The sequence below is a fragment of the Podarcis melisellensis genome (genome assembly GCF_964234715.1).
Source record: "Podarcis melisellensis genome assembly, chromosome: 8".
In the NCBI taxonomy this organism is placed as follows: Eukaryota; Metazoa; Chordata; class Lepidosauria; order Squamata; family Lacertidae; genus Podarcis; species Podarcis melisellensis.
The window spans coordinates 71,367,437-71,384,117 of record NC_138540.1 but is presented as its reverse complement, the minus strand read 5'-3'; the positions used below and the strand labels follow the sequence as shown (position 1 = coordinate 71,384,117).

General features: G+C 45.4%; 2 protein-coding genes across 2 annotated transcripts in view; both read left to right on the top strand.

Annotated features, from left to right (window-relative positions):
• Positions 1–1,040: 1,040 nt before the first annotated feature.
• Positions 1,041–12,617, top strand: ZMPSTE24 (zinc metallopeptidase STE24). The gene is made up of 10 exons (XM_081920726.1): positions 1,041–1,305; positions 3,348–3,494; positions 5,850–5,936; positions 6,713–6,829; positions 7,199–7,351; positions 8,028–8,169; positions 9,031–9,218; positions 10,210–10,314; positions 11,280–11,423; positions 11,761–12,617. Exons 1-10 carry the CDS (start codon positions 1,183–1,185, stop codon positions 11,983–11,985), a joined length of 1,431 nt encoding a protein of 476 aa, XP_081776852.1. The 5' UTR covers positions 1,041–1,182; the 3' UTR covers positions 11,986–12,617.
• Positions 12,618–15,098: 2,481 nt separating this feature from the next.
• The window catches only part of KDM1A (lysine demethylase 1A), a 39,796-nt gene continuing 38,213 nt past the window's right edge, over positions 15,099–16,681 (top strand). Inside the window, exon 1 of the mRNA XM_081920578.1 lies at positions 15,099–15,482. Within this exon, the coding sequence (XP_081776704.1) occupies positions 15,114–15,482 (369 nt within the window). The 5' untranslated portion in view covers positions 15,099–15,113. The remainder of the gene's footprint in view (positions 15,483–16,681) is intronic.

Here is a 16,681-nt window from a genome sequence, read left to right as displayed (position 1 = left end):
TATTGCACCCAGTGTGTCAGGTGATTTCGGATTCCTTCAATTTTTTTGAGTTTTAGCCTATTGTCTAAAAGATCAGAGAATTTTGGGAGATGATCCATAACAAACTTTAAAAAATGTTTAACTGCTCTTTCCCCAAGAAGTCCGAAGCCTTCCTGCTAGGAATAATGAGTAATGAAATCTTAAAGAAATTCAGGAAAAATTTCATGTATGCTACAGTAGCAGCCAGAATTTCAACTGCAAAAGGTTGGAAAGGAGACACTATCCCATCCAAATTAGACTGGCAAAACAAATTGCAAGAATATGCAGAACTAGCCAGATTATCAGCAAGGTTCCAAGATGTTACTGATGAAAACTTCAATAGAGTGTGGGATGTATACAGAGTTTGTTTAAAAGAACATTGCAAAAATATAAATCCGTTGGCATGTCTGGATTTACTTTCTGCGTAGAATAGGAGAATCTTATAAAATTAATGTAATTGAAACAAGCTAGAGGAGACAAAATTTAGTGTGCAGATAAAGAATGTAATCTGGGAACCACAATGGGGGGACCGGCGGTCATGTTGAATCCAACTACAAATTATTACAGACAGCAAGCACCAACTATGGAATGAATTTTTATTTTTATTTTCTGTTGATTATGTTACACAGTTTTAAAAACCAATAAAGCATATAAAAAAGCAATAGCAAAAAAAAGTTTAAAAAAAAAGTTTAGGAATCCCACCAGAACAGGGAAAGGTGAGCAATTTGGGATTGACTAATTTTTTGGGGGGGGGGAAGCGAGAGTTGGAGGATGTGAGGGGATGGCGGCACGCATGACATCATCCCCCTGCGACGCAGCGAAGAGGAGCTCAGTTCAGACCCGCATCCTTTTCAGGCTTTTACTCTTCACCCATTTCCATTAATCCTCCTTCGCCCGGCCGGCCGCGGAACATCCCGCCTACAACCGTCGCGAACCGCAAGATTGTTTCAGCGGGAACTGAGGCGGCGGTTCCGATTGGTCGGCTGTCTGAATGGAGAGAAGCGGGGGGGGGGGAGAAGGAGGGGAAAAGGAAAGATGTTCCTTCCCTCCTCCTCCTGCTGCTGCCGGAAGCGCCCCAGGCGGAAGTGAGTGCCGGTGTCATCCGAGGAGGAAGCTGGCCGAGGGAACAGGCGTGCTGTCGAGCGGCGGATTTGGGGGCCCAGCATGGCGGCGCAGCGGCTGGGCGATCTGTGGGCCGAGACCCCCCTGGAGAGCCGGATCTTCTGCTCGGTGCTGCTCTTCTCGTGGGCCGTCTACCTGTGGGAGGCGCTGCTCGCTTGGCGGCAGGTCGGAGGAAACCTTTCCTTTCCCTTTCATGCCCCCCCCGCCCCCGTTGAGTTGCAGCAATTGGTAGCTGGCCGCGTTGGAAGAGGAGGAGGAGGAAGAACAGAAATCTCTCCCCCCCCCCCGACCCGGTGATTCCAGCACCTGAGGCTGCTGTCAAGGCAAGGGTGGAGGAATCTCCTGGCCCTTCAGACCCGCCTTTCTCAACCTTAGATTCCCCAGATGTTGGACTACCAACCCCCCCCCCATCATCCCTAACCTCTGGTCCCGCTTGCTTAGGGATGGCGGAGGTCGTGGTCCAGGAGCATCTGGGCCAGCCAAGGTTGAGAAAGGCTGGGTCATATGTTGCAGGGCTGCCTCTCCCGTTGCCTGAGGCCACGCACACACACCCCTTGCTGAAGTTAAGCAGTCCTGGGTGAGGAGGCAGCCACGCTGACGCTACCTTAAGTTCCACCCAGGGAGGAAAAGCTGGGTGTTAAATCTGTGGGCGTGAAATAACAGCCTCCTGACCTGAGAATTTTGTTCCTCCTTTTCTTCACAGCTGTCAACCCCACCCCTGCTTTGGCAGCTGGGAAGGGGGTGCCCATCCATTGCTGCTGATCTAAGGCTTTTAATACCGCGCATGCTTCCTAAGCCGATAAATGGTTTTATTAACTCTTCTGTAGTCTTTCCTGTATAGGATAGCTTTTGGTTTGCTAGCTCCTCTCTTTGTAGCAGTGGTGGAGAACCTGTGGCCCTCTGCATGCTGTTGGACTCTTATCAGCTGGAGCCATAGTAGTCCTCCCCTGTCTGTTGGTCTCCTATTGTGCCCTTTGTTTCTTTTCTCCATATATGGTGCTGAAGAGGATGTGATTATTTACTATTACTTCTTTGTCCCCTCTGTGTCTTCTTCAGCAAGGTGCCCCACTTTGAAAAGCTGTCTAATAGCAGGGTTCTTGGATTGATTTAGTACAGCAATTGTGTGTTAGTGTTAAAATAAATTAGTAGATCAAAGACTACAAACTTGCATCTTCCAAAGTACCCATAGCAAGCGGTTGATAAGAGCAACCATGCTGCTGTTAGACCTAATTCATTCAGGCAACCGTTCTGAGCGTGCTTACAAGGAAGTAAGCCTCATTGGATATAGTGCTATTGATTTCCAAGCAAACATGTACAGGATTGTTATGTGTGTAGACCTTATTGGTGTGTGTATGCAAAGCTTTCTTGGACTTCGCTCATTGCTGCTGTTGGTATCAAAATTTTGAAGGAATTTTCTCAGTACATTGCAGAAACTTGGTTTATAACAACAGGATCATTGAGAGACTACAGTAAAATCAGACCCAAGGACACTTTTACCGTACTTTTCTCAAAATATGGGATGTAAGGTTTGCCTCAAATAACTGAATTCTGCAAATTCCCTCCATTGTAGCTTAAGGCTATGTAGATTTGTAGAAACCACAATGAATCTGTGGTGGAAATTAGGGCAAGTTGTAGTGTATGGGATTTTCCCCATTTAAATTTTATTAATGGTATTAATTCTGAAGCTACAGAGACAGACAATACTTTAGCCACACCCACACATTTCTCATATCATGTTTCCTTTCTCACTCCCCCACTCTTGAATCAAAGAATAGGGAAGAGGAAAGTGTGGAGAACATTGAAGAGCCATCAAGTAGTCAAGTAGAACTAGGAAGTTTTGCCAGCTACTTTAAAATGTCTCAATGTTCTATTACTCTTGGCAAAAGTCACATTTTGCTGTTGGGCATAGCTTCTGCCTTCTATTTTTGTAGGCGTTTGTTTATTTACTTGTATGAAAATTTCTACCCTGCCTGCGTACATTGCTAAGAGTGCCCACAAGGTTAGTTCTTTAGGCCCATTGATTTGTTGTTGCATGCCCAGGCTTTGGAGGAGATCCCAATATCACCTGTTTCATTTTGTAGTCTTGGAAAACTTTGTCACTAACAATCCTTGGATAGAAAGAATAGGGGCTTCCTGTGACACCTGAGAACAGAGCTTTAGAAGGTATATGATAACTTGTATTTACTGCTATGTTTAAAATATTTCAGAGGACTGTGTACAGGACAACCACCCATGTTCCACTGGAATTAGGACCAATCATGGACTCAGAAACATTTGAGAAATCTCGCCTTTATCAATTGGATAAAAGTGCTTTCAGCTTTTGGTCAGGGCTGTACTCAGAGATAGAGGGCACAGTAAGTATCTCTTTTTCCTCCTAAATTCTGTGGTTTTTCTTTATTAGTTAGAATGTAAAATAGTATTTCAAAATGTAGTGGGAATGAGATTTTCATTTAAGCATCAGAAAATGCACAATATCAAGCCTAATCCTATGACAGGATGTAAGAATCTTCTGGTATTTCAATTTCTTAGGACAGTCTTCAGACTTGTGGGGTTCCTCCTTTTTTTACTAGAACCCCCACAATCCATCACTGGAGCCTCATATAAATGGTATACTGATAGATTTAAAGAATTATGAGCCTGGGAATTTGTTTTGAGCTGAATGAAACCCACAGTCTTTTTACATAAAATTTAATTTATGGTTACCTCTCTGCCACACCCACCCCACAAGCTTCCTTTATTTCAGCAGCACAATTAGGACAGAGACAGTCATTTTGTTGCTATTAAACAAATGGGAGTCATAGATCCTTACAAATCCACTGAAAATCACCCAGAGATCTACCTTCTACCCTCCCTTGTGCTAGAACACTGTTCGGCCAGTGACATAGAATTTAGGGGGTGCAATGCTTTTTCTAGAGATGCTTCTGTCAGGAGATGATGCATGCTGTCTGTAATGATTTTGCTGCTTATTTAATATTGGGGTCAGACTGAAACTGTTAGACCTTGTGACACTCAGGTGGTTTAGATGTGATACCAAACCACGGTTTGCTGCTACATGGACCATGATTTAACATCACATGAGTAAGCCCTGATTTCTTCTCCTACTGCACTTCCTCTTTTGCAGCAAACAATTGTCTGCCATTTATATTCAGATTGACAAGCGTTGGTTTTTGCTTTGCTTTCAGAAAAGAGTCTCATACAAAATTGAATGCTGTCATCTATCTATCTATCATCTATCTATCTATCTATCTATCTATCTATCTATCTATCATCTATCATCATCTGACTTGGAAGGCAAGCACAAACCATAGCTTACTGATTTGCATATAATGGCAAATGATGGCTTTCCATGAAAGGGAGGAAATTGCCCAAATTTTGTAAATACTTTTACCCATTTACCAAGGCCTCTTAGGCTGTGATCCTATAAAAACTTACCTGAGAGTAAGCTACAATGAATCCAGTGGGATTTACTTCTGAGTAGATATATAAGATTGCAGTTGCCTTTTGCTTTCAGTGTGAATTGCTGTTCTGTCTCCCTCCCTCCCTCCCTCTCTCTCTCTCTCTCTCTCTCCCCCTCCCCCCCGGTTTTCCATTTTGTTGATTTTAGTCTTATATTATAATCTTGATGGTTTTGTTTTCTAATTGCCTGCTACCCTACGAGTACTTCTTGACCTGAAGGCAAGGATAACAGGTGCATTCAAGTAAATACAAATAAAATAGACACTAAGCTACTAGGATTTTTTTTCTGGGTGCTTTCCACTTGGCTCAATCATTTCAGTTGTCTGGATACTTTTAACCAAACTATCTCTTGAAGTGGGGAAAGCAATGTGGCATAGGGGACTCATACTTTTGCTTGTGTTTCAGACTTTTCCCAAGCAGCTCAGAGTGGTGTTTCGGCTTCACAAAATCCCATGAGATTAGTTAAGGAAGGGAGACCATAGGGCTTTCCCAATATAGCTGTAAGCAGGATGGAACTTTAACTGACCAGATAGCGCTTCAGCTGAGTGGGCATTGGCAGCAAGATTTTTCATATCCTAGCTCAGCACACACTAGCCCCTGCACAACACTGACTTTCTGGCTCTGTGGGTGCTATCCAGCCCCCACATTCTATCAGCACAAGGATTTGTGCTTGTGCAGCTCAGCTTCCTCCACCTGCATGTGCCCCATGCTCTCCCCAAATCTGCTCTGAAAGGTAAGGGGAACCCCCCAGAACAGATTTAGTGGACGTACAGAGGAGGAGGAGCCTTGTGCTAACCAAATGAGTAACTTAGCACCACTTTGGATTCCAGCCATTGTAACTAGAGGGCAATGGGTTAGTGCAGTAGTCTTCAGCAGTTTTGCTGATCCTGGACCCAGCCTGCAGTATGGGACCCTCGTTTGCTTTAAAAAAAACAAAAAAGCCACAAATATGTCACTAGTTTAAGAACTAGCAGGCACGGTTCTTACTCCCTAATAGCTGTACCAAAGAGGGGATTCTGATAAGGGCAGCTTGCTGGGTGAGGTGTGAAGTGGCGTCGGCTGAAATTCCCTCTTCATGGCTATTAACAGGAAAGATGCTCTTTTTCTCTTATTTGTATCTCTTCTTCCCTTGTTAAGGTGCTCTTATGGTAGTGCAAAGGCAGAGGATGAGAGAAGCTTGATTTTGTTTTTCATGAGATTCCTAAACTTCGGGGCTAGCCTGTTCCATAAAGCTGTGGGTTGGCTTTTTACAGGTGATCCTTCTGTGTGGAGGAATCCCTTTCCTTTGGTCTGTATCTGGAGACATTTCAGCTCGTGCTGGTTTTGGGCCTGAATATGAGGTAGGTCCCTGTGTCCCCCACCCCACCTGTAACTAAACTATCCATTTTTAATAAAATTTCAGCTGCTATTCCCTTTGCCTTTTTAAATATGAGCAATAAGAACATGGAAAAAGCCCTACTGAATGGGACCAAAGGCTGATCTTGTTCAAGACTATGTTTTCCTGCGGTGGCAGGCCAGATGCCTTTATAGGAAGTCCCTAAGCAGTGCGGGTGGCGCAGTGGGTTAAACCACAGAGTCTAGAGCTTGCCGATCAGAAGGTCGGCGGTTCGAATCCCCGCGACGGGGTGAGCTCCCGGTGCTCGGTCCCTGCTCCTGCCAACCTAGCAGTTTGAAAGCACGTCGAAGTGCAAGTAGATAAATAGGTACTGCTCCGGCGGGAAGGTAAACGGCGTTTCCGTGCACTGCTCTGGTTCTCCAGAAGTGGCTTAGTCATGCTGGCCACATGACCCGGAAGCTGTATGCCGGCCAGTAAAGCGAGATGAGCGCCGCATCCCCAGAGTCGGCCATGACTGGACCTAATGGTCAGGGGTCCCTTTACCTTTACCTTAAGCAGGGCATGGAGGCAATGTTGGGATAATCCCCAGAGCAGTATGTGGGGGGAGGAGAGAGGCACTCATTCCATCTGGCTCCCACTAGCACAATGGGGATTGTTCCATCTGGAAAGCAGGGATGCTTACACTGATGGAACAATCGTAATAGCATGGCATTGAGTTCCTCCCAATATGTCTGAAGTTAGGGGAGGACTGACTTGTATTTCCCCCCTCCTTGCGCATAGATTGTTCAGTCCTTGGTGTTCCTGCTGCTTGCTACACTCTTCAGTGCTGTCACCGGTCTTCCGTGGAGCCTCTATAATACTTTCGTCATCGAGGAAAAACATGGCTTCAACCAGCAGGTATCTTATAGTATTTGTTGGCTTCTAAATTGCTAGCAGTTTTCCTTCCGTGCCTGCATGATTTGTGCTTATTTGGCTTTTAAATCTGTAAAGGAGTTGTGGGAAGCCTTTGGCCCTCCAAATGTTGCTGAATTACAACCACCGTCATTGGCACGCTTGCTAGGGTTGATGGGAGTTGTAGTTCAGCACCATCTGGAAGACCATCAGTTCCCTATGCCTGCTGTACCGATTCTCCTGTTTCATCTAACTGTTCTCCAATGGCCTAGACAAGTTTTGAGTGGGGCTAAACAGCCTGCGATTTTTGAACCTCTTATATATTCACATAGCTGGCTTCCAAACATTTCATCTTAATTATCTCTTCTTCTGCAGACTCTGGGATTCTTTTTTAAAGATGCAATCAAGAAGTTCATAGTGACCCAGTGTATCCTGTTGCCAGTAACGTCACTTCTACTTTACATCATTAAAATAGGTGGAGACTATTTCTTCATTTATGCATGGCTTTTCACCTTAGTAGTTTCTTTGGTGAGTATGTGATGCAGTCTGCTGTGTCCAGAATTGCTTCATGTGTAACTCTTATTAAATGGGGGAGTTGGTTGTCTCAAGTCACTAAAACGGCTTGCCTGCTTATCATGGTTTCCTTTCCATCTTGCCCCGTAAAACTGTAACTTTGCTAACAGGTCAGTTTAACTAAATTATTCTTATTTAGTTAACCTGGCAGCTGTGGCAGGGGCACAATCTAGTCCAGGTTAAGCGCTATTCAATATCTGGCTACAACATTTAATTAAAGAATCAAATAAAAATGTGTCTTGCTTAATCAGGCAGTTGATGTTTAAGTTTGATACACGTTTTAAAATATACCAAGCAGCATTTTAGAGGAGGCTGTTTCTTCTGTGTGTGACAGAAGGGGTGCCAACAGGATTTCTGGGGCCCACTGCAGTGTATATGGATCCCCGCCCCAAAAGAAGCTGTTGAAGGCGGTCATTAGGAAATTTTGAGCCGGGTGTCATCAGTATGTTGACAATAATATCCGGACCTGAGGTGCACCACCACTGCATTAGTAACTCTAGGCTGGATTACTGCAATTCTCGCTTATGTAGAAGTGCCTTTGACGTTGTATTGCGCATTCCTGGAGTTAAATGTTAATGATGAATAAACTGGCCTAAGGTGTCTCTGTTTTAACAGTTGTGCTCCACTGTAGGTCCTTGTCACAATCTATGCAGACTACATTGCTCCCTTGTTCGATAAATTCATCCCACTCCCTGAAGGAGAGCTGAAGCAGCAGATTGAGGAGATGGCAAAGAATATAGACTTTCCCCTGACCAAAGTGTATGTGGTGGAAGGTGAGAGTCCGTACATCTCTGGGACAGCACATGTCACAAGGCAGCTTGTGATGATAGGAAAACAGCAGAATATATTATCAGGATCCAACCCCAATGCAACTTAAAATGCATTACACCCTTACAATACGTTACACCCTTACATATTTATCATTTTACTATATTTTTTACCATATTTACCACAATCCATTTTAGATTGTAAAAATTTGGGGTGATAGCCAATCTTCTTCATAGAGTAGACCCACTGAAGCCTGTGGATGCAAGTACAGTGGTACCTCGGGTTACATACGCTTCAGTGGGTACAGACTCCGCTAACCCAAAAATAGTGTTTCAGGTTAAGAACTTTGCTTCAGGATGAGAACAGAAATCGTGCTCCGACGGTGTGGCGGTAGCAGGAGGCCCCATTAGCTAAAGTGGTGCTTCAGGTTAAGAACAGTTTCAGGTTAAGTACGGACCTCTGGAACGAATAAAGTACTCAACCCGAGGTACCACTGTATTACTTAGTTGACTATCGCCCTTGGACTAACAGGGTAGACAACATGCAATGCCACCAGTCATGCTTTCCTGGGGAGGGACAGAAGGATCACCATTATAGGGTACCATCAAAGGAAGTGTCTTTTATAAGAAGGGCCCTGCTGGGTTGGGCCCAAGGCCCATCTACTCCTGCAGTCTGTTCTCACAGTGGCCAGCAATAGTCACCCACCTGACCTCCAAGGGCTGGGCCAGCTGACGATCTCGGCTGAAGGACAGATTCATGTGGACTTCCCTCCCCAGTTAAAATCTGTCCCCAAGATAAAGGGGACATGTTCATTTGCTTGCTTCTGTAATGTGACTTCGTTCCCACCCTTCTCCCACCTGCCCCAGGTTCCAAACGGTCTTCCCACAGCAATGCTTATTTCTACGGCTTCTTCAAGAACAAGCGTATCGTGCTGTTTGACACTCTCTTGGAGGATTATTCTGCCCTTAACAAAGAGCGCCCTGAGGAGCCTGGCTCAGAGAACCAGGTGGCTGGAGGAGACGGGGAAGATGCCAAGGCAAAGGCTAAAGCCAAAGTAAGCATCCAGATTGGGTGGGGGAAGGTTATATCACTAAGGTGCAGCCGATCGGATCTAAGATTTCCTAGGTGGACTGGAAAGAAGGCAAGGGCAATTGTTCAGGGAGTGCAAGTGTGCACATCAGATCATTGGCAATAAATGCTAAAGTGGTTGTAGGTGGCTGGGGAACCTGAGGTCCAGAGGCCAAATCCAGGCCTCTCTATTCTGGCCCTCAGGGCTATCCCCAGGCCACACTCATCACTGACCCTGTTCCTTTGCATTACGTTCCTTTGCATTGATGGTGGAATGTAGCCTTCTGCACAAAGAGAGGTCACCCATGTTCCCCCCCTTACTTTTGCCTCTGGCCACACCCACCACTGCCACGCAGCCCCTGGGAGGTCGCTTGCGAGAGAATGGTTTCCCATTTTTGCAATAACCCCAAAGCCAGAATGTGGCTCATAATTCGTTGTAGCTATGAACTTCTGTTACCTGCTATTCTGCACATTTCTTTCTAGGACAAAGCTCTAAGCAACCAGAGCTTTTCTACAGTAGCTCCATTACTTCGTAGATCTCTTCCCAGGGAGTTAAGCATTGCTTCCTCTCTTATTTATTTTTAGGGAAACCCTATTTTAAAATCAACTTTTGAACTACCTTAGTCTTCTGATGCCACTTGGAGCTGTTGCTGTTATTGCATGGCTAGATGTGTTTTGCCGTGCATTAGGATAATATGCTTGAAAATATTTATATTATGAGCCATCTTGAAAGGGGTAACCCTGACCGGAGGCCTACAGATACAGTATTATGGATTGATTAGATTGTGCAGCGGGGGTGACTAAGGACCCAGAGAGTCAATAGAGTGTCAAAAATCACCCAGGAGTAGGAAAGCCATTCACAAAGTATCATGTGAAGAATTTCTGCTTCCTGTCCTGCATTCGTGAGCTTGGAAGATGGTCTTTGCTCATGCTTGGATAACATGTTCCTTCTCTCTCCTCCCTCCCCTTTACTCTAGAATAAGAAGCAAGGTTGCAAAAACGAAGAAGTCTTGGCTGTGCTGGGTCATGAGCTGGGGCACTGGAAACTGGGCCACACGATTAAAAACATCGTTATCAGCCAGGTGAGCAGAAAGCACCGAGGAAATTCCCATGGGTTTTGTTTGAGTGTGCTTATATTGACATGCAGCGCCATTCCTTTAGTTATGGAAGTAGTGAAAAGGAACGTGGGCAAACAAGAGTGTAAATGGGGAGGCGTGTTAACGGAGAGGTGACTTAGAGCTGAACAGCCCATTACACAGAAATCTGATTGACCTCCCACTTTCCCCCTTAAGACTTTAAAAGCAGTCCTGGAGCCCAGGGGCGGGGGAATGGAAACAGACTGCATCAGTGCTTAGGTGCATTGGGGTGGAGGTTAGCTTTTATCTTATTTCTCCCCTGCACTGTGTTCCTCGGAAGCTGCTTTAAGCCACAGTGGCTGGGGATGTATTTACCTGTATTTTGGTCCCAGGTGTGGAAGCTCCAGCTGCTGCTGGATGTAGTGCCAAGACTGCTGATGCAGGCAGATGGCTAACAGCATGTGATGCCTTTAACATCTACACTGCGCTACTGGACCAGGTTCAAGACTCTTGTGCTGATCTGCAGAGCCATGAATAACTTGGGTCTGGGACATCTTAAGGCCCGCCTGAGCCCTTATATCCCAACCCGATCACTGAGATCATTTGGAGGAGCACTGTTAGTTGCCCCGCATGTTACAGAGCCCCGGCTGGCCTCCACTAGAAGTTGGGTACTGAGCGTCACAGGCCCTATGCTGCAGTACACTCTTCCAACAGATTCAGCAGGCATCTTCGCTTCTGAATTTCAGGTGCCTATTCAAGGCTTTTAAAGCCAACTCTGCAGTTCCACATTTTCTAGTTTTAATGATCGCTCCCATACCACTTTAAAAGGTTTAGTAATTTATTTTTATATTGTTGTACACCGCTCTGATATTTTATGAGGGTGGTATATAGATACTTTTACAAATAAAAAATGGTCACTAACAAATTATTAAGGCAACACATGCTACTCTTTTTTTCTTTTTCTTTCCTAGATGAACTCCTTCTTGTGTTTCTTTTTATTTGCCGTGTTGATTGGTCAAAAGGAGCTCTTTGCAGCTTTTGGATTTTATGATACTCAGCCAACCCTGATAGGCCTGTTGATCATCTTTCAATTTATTTTCTCTCCTTATAATGAGGTAAAGTTCTGCTTTTGATTGCACACTCAAACCATTATTGCTGAAATGCTAGTAGTTTCTTTGCGGACTTAAACCCTCCTGTCCCACAATAATGCTGTCAGAATTCTGATTCATTTTTTAATAATTTCCTCAGTGGTACCAGTTGGTGTAGCATTTCTTTGTTTTTATTTTGCAGACTTATAAACTGCTTCACACCCAGAAGCTGTTGAAGTAGTATACAATTTAAAGAATTGTCTTTACCATGCAGAAGGCTAGCGGGTACGAGGCTGGGGTTTGGAGGATTCTGAAACATGTTCTGAGTTCTTAATGTAACTTCCCTATATTGTTTCCCTTACAGGTTCTCTCCTTCTGCTTAACTGTATTAAGTAGGCGATTTGAATTTCAAGCGGATGCATTTGCCAAGGATCTTGGAAAGGCTACAGACTTGTATTCCGCTCTGATCAAGTTAAACAAAGATAATCTGGGATTTCCTGTTTCAGACTGGTTGTTTTCAATGTGGCATTATTCTCATCCTCCGCTGTTAGAAAGACTTCAAGCACTGAAACAATCTAAGCAAGACTGAATGAAATAACTATTGGCTCAAAGGAGCTTCCATCCCAAAACAAATTTCCAGTTTTTAAAAACCATCTATACATATATATAGTCATTCCATTCCTGAGCACACCATTCTGCATAGCAACATGCGCTGTTCACCTTATTTGAAAGTAGCGCCCAAAAATCCTGTATCCAATTTACAGAACTGAATTTTAAAGAGAAATACCTTGCGGGGACTGAATTGGAAAGGAATGTAACATGTAAAGTTTTATCTGAAAATCTTAACAAAGCAGTACTTGAGGGGAAAGTTTAACTTGTCACAACCTGAAGTATCCATGCTTGAATTTGTGAAAGCTTTGAATGTGACTTTTGTACCTTTTAAGCAGTTTGTCTGGGTGTTCTTACAGTACGATAAACTTCTAGCTTTCCTACCTCATCCAATGAGGGGGTCTGATCCTGGATAACTATCCTTCCCCCCTCCCTTTCTGACCGTTGGATTTCAAGCATTTAAACCAAACGCTCTCTGGACTGAAAGTGTGAACTTTCCCCTTTAGGTCCAAGTTCATACCTGCAATGAATGAAAAGGCTACTTTTTACAGAGAAAATAAAGTTGCCTCTCTCCCTGTATGGGGAATGGAGAATAAATTGCAGCTCATGAAACATCCTGCTTATGTGTGTCCCATATATTGTGTGTATGATGATGGTTTGGAACTTGTCTGGTCTCATCTCCCCCTACCCACTGATTTTCTGGATAGCAGGGTTTGGAAGGAGTAACAATGTAACAAAAGCTATACTCTTTGTCAAGAAAAAAGAAACTGACGTGATTGACTTGCATCATACAGTCATACCTCGGGTTACAGACGCTTCAGGTTGCGTTTTTTTTCAGGTTACAGGCGTGCTGAAACCCGGAAATACCGGAACAGGTTACTTCCGGGTTTCGGTGGATGCGCAGAAGTGCCAAATCGCCATCCACATGTGCGCAGACGCGGTGCTGCGGGTTGTGAACCGCTGCAGGTTGCGAACGTGCCTTCTGCACGGATCATATTTGCAACCCGAGCATCCACTGTACAGTGGTACCTCAGGTTAAATACGCTTCAGGTTACATATGCTTCAGGTTACAGACTCCGCTAACCCAGAAATAATACCTCGGGTTAAGAACTTTGCTTCAGGATGAGAACAGAAATCGTGCTCCTGTGGCGCGGCAGCAGCAGGAGGCCCCATTAGCTAAAGTGGTCTTCAGGTTAAGAACAATTTCAGGTTAAGTACGGACCTCCAGAACAAATTAAGTACTTAACCCGAGGTACCACTGTATATTCAATCCCTAAAGTGGGTGCTGTGCAGCCATTTCCTAGATGTGGCGCTTGCCATTATCTTCTGTCTCCTTTGTTTCGCAAGTCTGTATCATACAGGCAGCAATTCAACATTCTCCTTTCTCTACTATGGCACTATAGAAAGTGGGGAGGGGGAGCACTGCCTGTTCATTTAGCTATTCAGTGCACACAAGTACGGCCAGAAAAAGGTGATATTGCGCGGCATCTATAATTGCAAACGATGCAACATTTGAAAAAGCTGAGTTCTATCACCTGCTCTAGGAAGGCTATGTATTTCATGTTATGTAGGTCAAGAGTTTCAAGAGCCATTTAATAATTATGACTCGTAACTCTTGGATTTTTAGCATACCTTCTCTATTCTCACCAAAACTGCTTGAACTATCCCACTTTAAGTATAATTGCTAGGAAACAAATCTACTTCAGAAAAAAAACATCCCTGCATACTGCTGGATAAAATGCAAAGCTGCATTCTGGTTGTTGTGTGCAATGGTGCTGTGATAATAGGCATGTACTAAACATGTATATTTAGGTTTTAATTATATGCTTAATTTAATTACATTAAACATTAGACATTTATTTTTCTTCCTATTCTGCAGTTACTAGTCTGGCCTTTGTCACTGGCCTATGCAGCAGGGGCATAGCCAACAGCAGATCACACACTTATAGCTTCCTTAACTATGAACTCTGAAATTTGAGATCCCTTCCAAACTGGTGATACATCAAACCTGGATTCCTAGTTAATGGCACTCAAAATCCAACTTTCTCCAGTTGACTCCAAACCGTTGCCAAGTGTTTTGCAGCATTTTGCAACACAAACCCCAAGATGTGCAGCACCCCAAAAAGTGTGCTACTACTGACTTTCAGGAAGGCCTAATAGTCTCATCCTATCCAACACTTGGATTCATCCACTGATGATTCCAGTGACTACAATACAGAGCACTGATGAAAGCAAGGATAAACAGTCCTGGAGCAAACAATTCAATTATGGTAATTTAAATTGGTTCTAAGCCTTCCTGATTTTGACATTTTCCAAATGTGTGTTGTTTTTGTTGTTTTTTTAAGGGAGAGGGAGAGAATTCTTCTGTTTTAATTTATTATTACAATACATGTAATCATTTTATTATGTTTTATATATGCTGTAAACCAGAATGGCTGGGGAAACCCAGCCAGATGAGTGTGGTATTATTATTATCAATAATAATAATAATACCTGGGCTTTTCCCCAAACGGGGGCTCCAGGCGGCTTACAGGTAAAAATAGGAAGGGACGCTTGGCAAATCCACACCGTGATCAACTCCCGCCCGGAAACCAATGTCCCCACTGTGGAAGGACGTGTGGATCCATAATTGGCCTCCACAGTCACTTACGGACTCATTGTTCAAACCGTGTTTATGGAAGACAATCTTCCTCGACTACGGATGACCGCCAAAGAAGAGAAGGTAAAAATATGAACCGCTAATAACATTGGGGGGAGGGAGAAACGTAGCCAGGATTAAAAATACATTCATATATAAAACCTATTAAAATCATGCCAATACTATTAATCAATCACATATTAATGGAGAGCCCCATTCTAGCTGAGGGCGGCTGTCCCAGCGGCACGTGCTACGGCGGCCGCTACGGGACTAAAAACGGTTCGCTGGTCAAGAACAGCGCCCCCTTCCTCCCCCTGGGAATCGCGCGTTCTTGGGAAGGGGGCGGGGCGTCGCGGGCAGTGACGTCGCGCCGCCGCCGCCGCCAGGGGCGGAGCTTCTCTGCGCGTTCGCTCCCTCGCGCGCGCGGGGGCCGCCTTTGTCCCGCGGCCTGACTCGGCTCGTCTGAGGGGATGCTGTCTGCGGGGAAGAAAGCGGCCGCGGCGGAGGCTCCGGTAGGCGGCGGCGGCGGCGCAGGCGGCCCGGCGGGCGATGGCTCTGCCGAAGCCCCGGCGCCCCCTCCGCCGCCCCCACCCCCGCCGCCTCCGCCCCCCCCTCCGCCGGCCCTGTCGGGCTCCCTGGGCTCCTCGGAGGGCGGCGGCTCGGGGCCCCCCTCGGAGCGCACGCCCCGCAAGAAGGAGCCTCCGCGCGCCTCGCCGCCGGGGGGCTTGTCCGAGCCGTCTCCCCCCGCGGGGCCGGGGGGGCCCGTCGGGGGCTCCGAGACCACCAGCATTGCCGAGACCCCCGAGGGCCGCAGGACCAGCCGCCGGAAGCGGCCCAAGGTGGGTGCTCTTGCCCCGGCCGCTGCTCCCGACCACCGGGGCCTTGCCTACCCGGGGCGGCGGAATGGCTGGGTGGGCCGGGCGTCGTCTCACACGAACCGGTTTGTGAGGAAATCTATTCCTTTAAAACGGTGGAGGTTCAAAAAAGCGGCTTCGGGCTCCCGGAGCCGGTTAGTGGTTTTTATTTTTATTGTTTTCGCTGCACGCCATTGCAGAAACCGAGCGGTTGCTTCCTGCAAGGAGAAACCTAAAGGCCGGGCAGGCCTGTAAATTCCAGTTCGCTGGGTGGCCTTCAGCCAGTGAGGATGTTTCTCAGCCTGACCTACTTCCCAGGGCTGCTGTGGGGCCGAAATGGGAGCGGGGAGCGCGCCTTTTATTTGGGGGGAAAGCGGGGAGTGAAACAACCATGAGAATAATCGCAATAAGTAGAAGGTTGGCATTGTAGTCTTTGCCCGGTAAGTGTTGGATTCCTCCTTATTGGCGGAGTCCAAACAAAAAAATTCCAAAGTGAGATCTCAACACCTAAAGTGGTACAGCCCACTCTTAAGGATTTAAGGGGGCGGGCGATGGTATTGTGGCACACCGTGAAGAATGGCAGTCCTTGTGGCACAGGTTTGTATAGATTAAAGCTCATATCATCAGATGCAGCTGGGATCTGGTTGACGAAACAGGCCACAAACAGTCTACAGGGCTTGCTTGTGGGGGTTGTGTGTGCTGGATTGCTACCCCTCTGGTATCTCTTGGGCATATACTACCTTTTGCTGTATGTATATTGATTATCCATTATTGTTAATTAGATTTTTTATTCCAAAACGGTACACAAGGTTGATGTGACGTCAGAGAGTAGCTAGAGCCTATGTTGCAAGGCACTAACGAATGTCATTTATTGTTTGCTTCTTAATGTGTAGGCTAGACTGCTACCTTTGTTTTACAGAAGCAGATTTAATAGTGTGCAATGCAGTAAATGCCCCAAAGCCATCTTAATAAGGAAGGGAAATAGATCCTAACAAAATCATTGGTTTTTTCTTTTGGCTCTTGCTTTTCTAACACAAAGGGTCCTTTGTGATCAAATAAAGCTTTGAAATGTGTATATTTGTATTATGTAGATGCACAGGGAAGATGTTGAATATAGCTTTGGAGAGCATCATATATTTAACAATTAGACATGGATTTCATTATGCGATCATCAAGACTTGAGG